Source organism: Culex quinquefasciatus, chromosome 1 (genome assembly GCF_015732765.1).
Source record: "Culex quinquefasciatus strain JHB chromosome 1, VPISU_Cqui_1.0_pri_paternal, whole genome shotgun sequence".
Taxonomy (NCBI): Eukaryota; Metazoa; Arthropoda; class Insecta; order Diptera; family Culicidae; genus Culex; species Culex quinquefasciatus.
In genome coordinates this window covers 32,811,305-32,821,832 of record NC_051861.1, presented here as the reverse complement: position 1 = coordinate 32,821,832, position 10,528 = coordinate 32,811,305, and the positions used below count along the sequence as shown (strand labels likewise).

Genomic DNA, 10,528 nt, shown 5'->3' with positions numbered 1-10,528 from the left:
ACAAGAGTGCACGCGAAAGATGGATTCTGCACACAGAAAAGTCTGTTTACAAACAAACCATTTTGTTTGTGCACGTCTTCGGGGAAAATGCAAACGCTCGTAATTTTTTCGATTCTTGTGGTGTAAATGTTGTAAAAGTGGCTCCTCGAACGCAATGGCAGGAACGCGCAGCTGCCGGTTGTGCGGCCACAGCACGGACGATCTGGTGGAGATCTACGGCGAGCAGGGCCTGGCGGCGGATTACGCGAGAAAGATCTGTCGCTATCTCTACTTGCTGGGTAAGTAACTTATAGTTTGTGTGTTAATTTATAACGATAATCTGTTAGTTTACAGCTTTTTATCAGGTCAAGGAAGTAACTGTAGGAAGAATATAATTGAAAGAAATATTCCATACAAACTAAGTTAGTTAAACTGAAATTAAGCAGAAGGCTCAGACTAGAGCTCTAGTCCTTACAAAACTATTTAAGTTTGGGAATGTTTTAAGAAAATTTGATTGATTTTACGATCAGAAAGCCTTTGGTTAAAGTTTGATTTAACAATTGGTAGCTACTTAAAAAATGTATTAAAAATATATTGCTCTTGATGTAATTGACATTTTTTTTTATTGGAAAGGCGTAGGACTACGCCACCAAAATTAAATCGTTTCATGATTTTGCAATATTTTTTATTTCTTTTTTTTAAGAAACCACCTATCATTTGTTCAAAACAAAACTTTAAATATAAAAAATCACATTCAAATAATTTTAATATTTTTTTCAAATTTTGGAATTTTCCGAATTTTAAAATTTGTATATTTTAGAATTATTTTTTTTAAATTTTTCTACCGTTTTTGCATTGAAATGAGCAAATAAATAAAACACAGATAATATAATTCAAAATTAAAAATGCAGAATTTCAAAATAAAATTATGCTCCAACTTAAAATTTAAAAAAATATATACACTCAAACTCCGTTGGTTTGACACCAACTGTTGTCAAACGAACGGGGTCACTTTTTAGTTTGACACCCCTTTTACACGGAATTCACACATACTTCCAAACGTTTGTTTTGATAGTGTGCGTGAGCGCCGTGTAAAAATTGACAGTTCGTCACATTTTAGTTTGACTTTGACCAACCAACGGGATACAAACTAAAAAAGTGTCAAACGAAAAAGTGACCAACCACCGGGGGTTGAGTGTATATTCCAGAATTGGGTACTAAAGCCCTATGTAAATTTTTATGTACAACGGTAAAAAAACAAGATTTAGAACCATTTCTCATCACTTTTTTCATTTTAACGCAAAAAAAAAAAAATATTAACAACGAACTGTCAGTAGGACCTTTTCTGTCAAGAAGGGCCGGAAGAAAAATTTTCAAAATTGAATTAAAAATCCATTTTAAATCCTTTGCAGTCGTTTAAAGGGTCATTGTACTCGGAAAAATAAGCTTTATCGCTATAAACAATAATATCAGCAATCTAAGCTTCATTTTAGGACTCAATTGCAAAATTTCAAAATTAAGAATTAAATTATACAGCAAAAAACAATACCTTTATTTCTAATAACTTATATTTTCAATTTTATTTATTACTCCAAATACTCCAATTATAGTTTTTTTCGAATTGCTTTAAAAACTTTTTTAAATTCTTAAAAGGCTGAAACGGAACACGAAAGGAACGCAAAACTCCAAACAACAAACGAACAAGAAGTCCACGAAAAACATTTTCTTAAGCGGTACAGAAACGGAAAGTTGCATTCCAATTAAATAATTTATACTTGATTGTTGAATGCGACAGAAAATTATAAAAGGAACATGCCTTACAATAAACTTTAAATTTTCGGTACAAAAAATTAAAACAATAAATATATCAGAAAATTGAAAATAAAAAAGATAATCAGGCAAAATTGAAACAAGATTTAACACATTTGGATATTTAAAAATACAAATACTAAAAAAAACTAATGGAGCAATTCCATGTCAAATAGGGAATCGGTTGTACCCGACCCTCTCCGATTTCAATGAAACTTTGTAGACATGTTATCCTACGCCAGGGTGGCCACCTCGGGAAAAAAACCGAGAAAACCGGGAAAAACCCGGGAATTTATTCCACCGGGAGAAAACCGGGAAAAACTCGGGAATTCGACTAACAAACCGGGAAAATATTTTAAGTTTATTTAAAATTCGACAAATTCCTCTTAAATGACTTCAACGTATATTTTTTCTCTATTAGAATATTATTAAATGAAGAATTCGGGAAAATAATATTTGAATTTGTGTAATAGACTCAAGCTAGGGGAAATTCTCGTATGTTTGGCAGGTTAAGCACTCGCTCCTAACTCCATCCAATTTGCTGATTTTCACTATTTAAACAACTAATTTTGCAAAACTTTTGGTAGAAACTTGCTTGCTCACTTCTTATTGAGCCATTTATCACTCGAGTTCAGTTGAAAACGCTTTTAATTAGCTTTAATTGAATTGAGTATTCCATGATTTATTTCTTTGACGAGAGGGGAGAAGCAACTACGATTACCAACCACCGGACCCGGTTTAAAAAACAAATGTTTGATAAGCTGCAATTTTTCCGATCAAGTTCGCGGTTCAATAGAAAATTTACTCGGCGCTATGATTTTTGAAGTCTTATTTCAATAAGTATTGAATTTCATAAGCACAATAAACAATTTATTTTTATTTTATTATGTATTTCAATATCAACTTGAGGGTACACAGCAGCCAAGGAAGTTGTTGTCTTTTTATTCCAAAATTGTCATTCTTACGGATTTAACCCTTTAACAATATGATTGTAAAAAGAGTCAAAATCCTTTTTTGTTTTTTTTTTGTAGACAGTAACTTCAGGGAATAAATAACCAATAGTTCCCATAATTTCGAAGATACTAAAATTTGCGTACCGAAAATCGTGGTGCAAAAAGCTTAGCTTGTGTGCGCCGTTAAAAATAAGAATACAGTTCAGACCCGATTTTCCTGGGGAAAAAAATATAAATATTGAAATGAAGAGCCACAGTTTCAACATTTGCATGGATATTGTGTTTTAAAATGCATTTCTAGTGTAAAATGCAGTTGTTTTGCAATCATTAGTTTTCAAATAATGTAAAATTTGACGAAAACAAAAATTTTAACGAAAAAAAATAATGAAAATCGAAAATTTTCAAAAATTCAAATGATTTTTAAATCAACCCAAACATGCTAAAAATGATTCTGAACGCAGGTGAATGGATCTAAAATTGATTTCAGTTGATTCCACTTAAATTTTCATTATAATTTTGAAGTTTATTGAAAATAATGTTTTGCTCCCTGATTTTTCGGGCCAATTTTGAAGGGGGGAGACAAAAACTTCATATAAAATTCGTACCAGTCTAAACTATTTTAAAACGATTTAGAATTATGAAATCCAAGATGGCGGTCAAAATGGCTGAAATGAAATATTGAAAAAATGCATTTTTAAATTTAATAGGCAATCAACCACTCAACAGTGACTAAAATTAAGTCGCTGAACTTGAATTTGATGTTAAAAGTAAGAAAATAAAAAATACGAATTGTTTTTTACTGTTCCAACCTTCGGATAATCGAGGCGGACTGTTTACAATTTTTACTGTAAAAAATTTGGTGGAATTTCAAAAATCTGTTTTCAGTAGTATTTTATAAGATGATTTTTGGCTTTCTCAGTTAAACAAATTATTAAGGACAAATTGGTATGAAACTTTGTGCTTGTGTTTTTTAATCAGATTTGAGTACTTTTGTATAATTTTAAAATGTCGGAAATATTTGGTATTTAAGATATTTTTATATAGTTGGGAATCTTTCTACAGTTAAATGCCTATCAAATTATCTTCAAATTCAGAACATTTGAAAAAATATCTTTATTTTAAAATTTATTTTAAAATTATCATTTAAATTTTAAATAAATTTTTCAGATGTTTTAAAATTACAATATTTTCAGAGTTCAACTGCATAGTAGTCATTTCAATACAAACAGTCCCTTTTTCTTTTATTCAAACATAAAAAATGAGTTTTTGTTGGGTTTTAATTAATTCTCTTCTGAAAATTCTGTAAAAAAAAGATTTACTGAATTTTGACTGTTGTGTTGTTCAGAAAATCGCACGGCAATTGATTTTTTACCATTCTGTGTTACTCAAAAATTTAAAAACATCCAAACATGTTTATTTTTTTCTTTTTTTTCAATAAATTTGGCACGGCTCACACAATCGAGAATTATGTTTATGTTTGCGCGATCTGCGAGTCGCGATGAGTGGTTGAAGTACAGGCAAGAGTACAAGCCAAATCAGAGGGTTTTTTTTGACAGTTGCATTTTTTCTAGAAATCATCTCATCGGTACCTAAATCCTTGCCGAAGATACTAAATCGATCAGCAAAAAATATTTTAAGTAATCGATTGTTTAAACATATGGCACTTTTTCTTTGGAAGAATCATTCTTCTTGAATTTACTAAAGCTTTTTCAAAGAAAACTGAAGAGTATTTGCATTAATGTTGTTTTCTTTTGCAAATCGTTTCTACTTATACTCATACTAAACATTGTAAATGCTATTTCCTGCTTTCCAGTAATAATTTACGTTATTCATAAATTTAATACAATACGATTTTTTATTGATTTTAAGTTAAGAAAAATTGCGGAGCATGGAGATGAAAAATCACAAGCATTATGAAAATTAAGGATTTGGACCAAATACTGTTAAAAACGGATTCTTATTTTTTGTACTCAATTTGAAAGCTTTCTTGAGAAATAAAATTATTGAACCAAATGTATGCGTTCAAAAAGTATTTTGATACTAACGTCAGTCTATAAAAAAAAAAAAACAAGATTCTTCCAGGACTGGCTGCGCTTGTGTTCGATTAGATTAGATTAACGTCAGTCTATAAAAAAACATTGTAATTTGATTTAAAACTATATGGAAAAATTCCTTCTGGCCTCGGGAGAAAACCGGAAAAAACCGGGAAATTGAAAATCCAAATCCGGTGGCCACCCTGTATATGAAGCCACTTTCACTCGATAACGACATTTGTGAAGGACGTGAGTGTTTTAAATATTTTTTTTCGTAATTTAAATATTGCGGTATCTCGAAGCCGTTGCATCGTATCATCCAAAAAAAATACACTGAAAGAAAAAAACACTCCATTTTTATAAGATTTTTTGATTTTTAAGTTTAAAAGTCAAATTTGAAGGTGAGCAATATCGACGAGTCGAGAAAAAAGTACCTAAAAAAATCCTGTTTGGTCTGGAATTGCTCAATATATAAAAGATCAGAAATTTAGAAATAAAAAAAAAATAAAAAAAGTTTGTAAACATAAGTTGAAAAAAATATCAAAACACAACATTTCTAAAATTCCAAATATGGAAAAGTTCAAAATTTCTGAAAATTAAAATAAAACTAAATTTCCATAATACAAATTAAATAAATTAAAACAAAGAAATTATAATTACAAAAATTTAAAAATGTTGTAGGTCGAAAACAAAAAAATATTAAGAAATCTAGGGATTTAAAACGAAATAAACACAGTTTGTAGTCCATTATCCGAACTCCTCGTTAAAATTTTCTCCGGATGATCAAATCACATTTTTTAAGGAATTAAATATATCTTTTTTGAACATTCTTATAATAATTACAATTCATTTACATTCTAAGTGGTATAGCTAAATGCTCTTGTCTTGCTTATTTCATCTTTGTTGTATTTTTCGTTTTTCGTTTTATCATTTATTTACTTCAAATTGTTTTACATTTTTGCATTGAATCGAATACATTAGGGTAAAAAGAAAAAAATCACTTTAACAACTTTAGCTTAAAACTAAAAAAGTAAATTCATTTAAATATTCAAAATCATAAGAACGAGTAAACTACAAACTGTATTTCAAGATGAATGCTCCAAGGGTTCTTACTTGTCCCTGGCGAGTTTTGCACCCACGCAGTGTTGTTGTCATCTCGATGAAAATGTTCAGAAGCTCTTGTGGTGAAAACAGGTCACTGCTGCCTTCATCCGTTGATGTTGGTTGGTTTTCCCTCGGTTGCTGTCTGAAGCCAGGAGGTGTTGTGTTCTCTGCAACTTTTTGCCGCTGATTCAACGGCAATGGCTGCAGATTTGGAACCACTCGAACAGATCCCGCTCCAGGTGACACCAAAGCAGGAAAATCCACGTCCGTGAAAGTTGGTGGTGTTTTGCGACGATTTGGTTGGTGCCTCGTCGTCGCTTGCAGCTCCGATTCTTGGTCGAATGGTCGCCACCACAGTTGAAGCATTTGGCTTCGATGTTCTCGTTGATTGTGTTGCAAGTTTGAGTTTTGTGCTCACCTCCGCAGGTTGCACAACGACTCTTGATGAAATAGTTCCTTCCACCAGGACCAAACTGCAAGCAGTTCGAACATTGCGTCACGTCACGGTGCACTGGACGATAACGTTCCCAAGTCACGATGATGTTGAAAATTGCCTGAACTGCCTTCAGCTCAGACGGCGTTGTCGATCCTTTCTCGAGATGAACCAGGTACAGTTGATCACGATACTTGATGTCCTTGTTGTGTCTTGTCATCTTGAAGACTTCGATCACGTTCAACTTGAAAGTTTTGAGCTCTTCTTTCAGCACACTCACATCCATGTCATACAGGCCTCGGAGGACCTGTTTCATGGGGCGTTTACCTGGATCGTCATGGCTGTAGTATTCAATCTTTGTGTTGTTCAGGAAATCCCGAACATAGTTGTAATCCTTTCTGGTAGGTAGCAGAATTTTGAGTCCATCAGCACACAAGCGAATGGAAGCTCGTAAAGCACCAGATTTGATAAACCCGGTCAGCCACTTTCGCACCGAGTCCGATGACGATGTTTTCACAAAAATGGGTGGCAACTTTTCCCGTCGTTCAAATTTTTCCTTCTCGCTCACGTCCACAGGGAGGGTAGCAAACTGGTTTCCAGACGAATTTTGAGCTTCCTTGCTCAAACTGCCTGGCTTTGCAGGTAGCGCTTCGGCATTCTTTAGCTTCTTCAAATCTGCCGATCCTGCTGGTGGAGAGCGCCTCTTTTTCTTGCCGTGAGGCATTTTTTAGCACTTTTCGGGAGCTAATATCGAGGAGTACCTCTCTCGTTGTAGGTTCCCAAGGAATAGATTTTTTTTCCTGAAAATTTATAAACTTGATTAAATGTAAACATAACAAAGACTATTCAATTTTATTTTATTACAACATTATCAAAAAAGTAACCCCGGACGATGCCCTGCCGAAGGCGATCTGCTGGATGTGCTCCCAGCAGCTGGATACCTTTCACCGCTTCCACGAGAAGATCAACGAAATCCAGCACCGCTTGCTGGGCGGGGAGGTTTACCCGCAGTACGTGATTCAGGATCACCACCGGCTGGGGGAGGAGGAGTTTCACATTGTAGAGCACATCGCGGAAGAAGAAGAAGAGGCGGAACCTGAACCGGAAGAGATCGTTCCGATTGTGGTGGAGCAGGAGGATGAGGAACAGGAGGGTCAAACGGTGCCGAAGGAAGCGGAACTTGAAGAGAGGGAGGAAGAGGAGGAAACGATGATCGAGCTGATACCTTCTAATCAGCAGGAAGATTCGTTTTTGATGGTAAAGTCGGAGCCGGCGAATGAGCAGAAGGAACAGTTGGGTGTACGGGAAGTGCAGGAAGTTGAAGATACTCAAGTTCAGGTGTACGAGATCCGGAAGAGTACTCGGAAGAAGACGTCAAAGCTTGAAGCAGAGGAAACTAGAGTCGGAAGCGAAGGAGAAGACGACGAGGAAATTCATCTGAAACAAAAGACTGTCAAAAAACGAAACACGCAGCAGATCAAGCAGGAAGTGAACAAATCAGCTAGAAGGAGTAGTCCCAGGAGGGCAAAACCAAAGCAGAGTACTGTGAAGAAGGAGTACGGTGATGAGAGCGAAGGTGAAAGTGGGGATGAGTTTCCGGCGCGGGATTCCGACAACGAGGAATGGCCAGCGGCGGAAACCATGGAGAAGTTCCCGTCCAAGGTGCTAAACGATGATGGGCTGCTGATCGTGAAGGGCAAGCGGTTGGAGGAGATGATCAATAGGTGAGGTCGCTGGATGACACTCATGAAATACTAGAATAATAGTTGGATTTTTTTTGCAGATTCTACAACTTGCAGTGCGACTTGTGTAAAGAAAATCCAGCTCGCTTTAAGGTTCTTCCGGATCTGTTACAGCACTACAAAACCCTACACAAGCAGGAAGGTTACGTGCTCTGTTGTCAGTCAAAGTTCACCCGGTATCCAGCGATCATCATGCACCTGGCACGACATTTGCAACCGGATGCCTTCAAGTAAGAAGCTGGAAGTGTCTGAATCTGAACTTACTCAAATCTCTCATTTATTACAGGTGTGACCTGTGCGGGTACATGGTCACCAGGCCCCGGTTCTTAGCGGCCCATAGACAAACGCATCTTCCCGAGGACCAAAAGCCGTACGCTTGCGAGCACTGTCCGAAGCGGTTTTGCTGGAAGCGTGCCCTGTTGGTGCATTCGAACCAGCACAAAGCGCCGGGCGAGCGGATGGTTTACGAGTGTGCCACCTGCGAAAAAACGTAAGTTTCTACAGTTCTTGGTCTATCGGTGCAATTGTAGGGTTCCATTTCTGACATTTGCCTAATGAGTGTCTTGTTCACCTGGTGTTGATTTGCCTTGATCCTTGTTCTGAGTGACTGTCAAAATGGTCAAAATTTGGTGGGTTCATTTGAGCTCACTGAGTTCTATACCTGTTACTGAGAGCCCACAACCTAACCTAACCTAACAAACCCCTTTCCACAGTTATGACACCCCGGGCGGTCTGTCGGCGCACAAAAAGAACGTCCACAAAACGCCCAACGCGCCCAAAATTTCGCACGTGTGCGAAATCTGCGCCAACAGGTTCGCGACCAGCTCGGGACTCAAAGAGCACATGACCACGATCCACCAGCCTCGCGAGCAAGGCCAACTCCAGTGTTCCGTCTGCTCCAAATGGCTCATGAACGCTCGCTGCCTCAAGGTAGACATTTTAGGGAGCTCGTCTGGAACGTCTGATCTGACAATTTTTATCTTTTCGTTTCAACTTCAAGGTTCACATGCAGCTGCACTCGGAAGTCGACCTCTTTTGTGAGCTGTGCCCATACAAAACCAAGAAGCTTTCCCTGCTGAAGCGCCACTCGGTCACCCAACACTCGGAAGCGCGTCCATTTCCTGTGATCATTGCGACTGCACCTTCAAGCACAAACGAGCGCTCACAATCCACACAAAACTCAAACACACGGCGTCATCCGCGGAACCGGTCGACAAATCCCCCTTCAAGTGCAATTTCTGCGAGCGCAAGTTTCGCAGTTCAACCAACTTTACACCCACCGGAAGAACCACCATCCGGAAGAGCTGGCCGCGATGAAAGAGCAGCAGGAGGCGGAGCGAAAGCTGCAACGGATCCGGGCCGGGGTGGAACCGGATGATGTGCCGGGCGCGCACGAATCGACGATGGTCACGACCAATCCGGACGGGACGAGGATCATCACTATTAGCAGTGGGGCGTTTGGGGAGCCGCAGTCGTTGATCGTGCTGAATATTACCGACGGGGCGTTGTGCGCGGAGGGAGGAGGTGAGTGAGAGTGAGATTTGGAGGTTATTTGGTGTGTTTTATGTGACATGTCAGAAATAAAATTGTTTTTTTTTAATTGTTGATTCGTAATTTTTATATTAAAAGAAACATCCCATCAAATCAATATAATTTAAGGGGTTATCAGGGGGTTACTTTCATGCAAATTGGCAAAAATGTCAGATTTGGTGTAACCACACATTTTAACTACAGTGGACTCTCTCGTTGTTGATATTGAAGGGACCGTCGAGAGTTGTTTTTAAATCGGTTTTCAGTGCATTAAAATGTACATTTTTAGCTACAGTGGACAACACGGAAGGCGGTATACGAACTTCGGAAGGAACCGGTCAAGAAAAAAATCAAATGGGCAGCAGCGGCAGCGCAAGCAAGTCAGAGAGGGTGAAGAAAAGCCCCAAGAAATCGCTCCCTCTCCTTTGTTCTGCTGTTCGTAAAGCTGTTTCTTGACACCTTTCCTTCCGATCTGCATACTAGCCTGAACCGGGAAATTCTGAGCCGATTTGGTCCAAGCAGTGCTGAGATATCGTGACACACGTGTATTGAAAAGCATGAGCATGAGCATGGTTGACTGCCAATGAGTTGCTACTCCGTTATTGACGGATCAGCTGAAGTAACACAATGAACCAACAGATGAGTAGTGGGAGCTAATCATCCTCACTGTATAACCCCTGAACATCTCTGCTTTTAGTCAATACCGGCGCTATACTCAATCCAGTAATTTTTTACTTCTTACCGTCGGCGTGCCATCCGAGCCACGATGCTAAGGGAAGGGCTTTCTAAACTAGATGAAATTTTTAGCAACGCATTATTCGTTATCATGTAAACCTCAAATAGTGCTGATACAACTAACTGTTTCAATCGATTTCATGAAATTCTTCGCGCTCGACTTCATTAAAACAAACTTCACCACGAATTTACCCAGTCCGGACCGCAAAC

The 10,528-nt window shown here is 37.8% G+C and overlaps 1 protein-coding gene across 1 annotated transcript; it reads left to right on the top strand.

The window, feature by feature from the left end:
• Positions 1-56: 56 nt before the first annotated feature.
• Positions 57-9,651, top strand: LOC6047831 (myoneurin). The gene is given in 8 exon segments (XM_038248699.1): positions 57-278; positions 7,192-8,035; positions 8,095-8,283; positions 8,340-8,543; positions 8,767-8,983; positions 9,054-9,171; positions 9,174-9,320; positions 9,323-9,651. Coding segments are annotated over 8 exon segments (2,106 nt in total). The 5' UTR covers positions 57-154; the 3' UTR covers positions 9,586-9,651.
• The last annotated feature ends 877 nt before the right edge of the window (positions 9,652-10,528 follow it).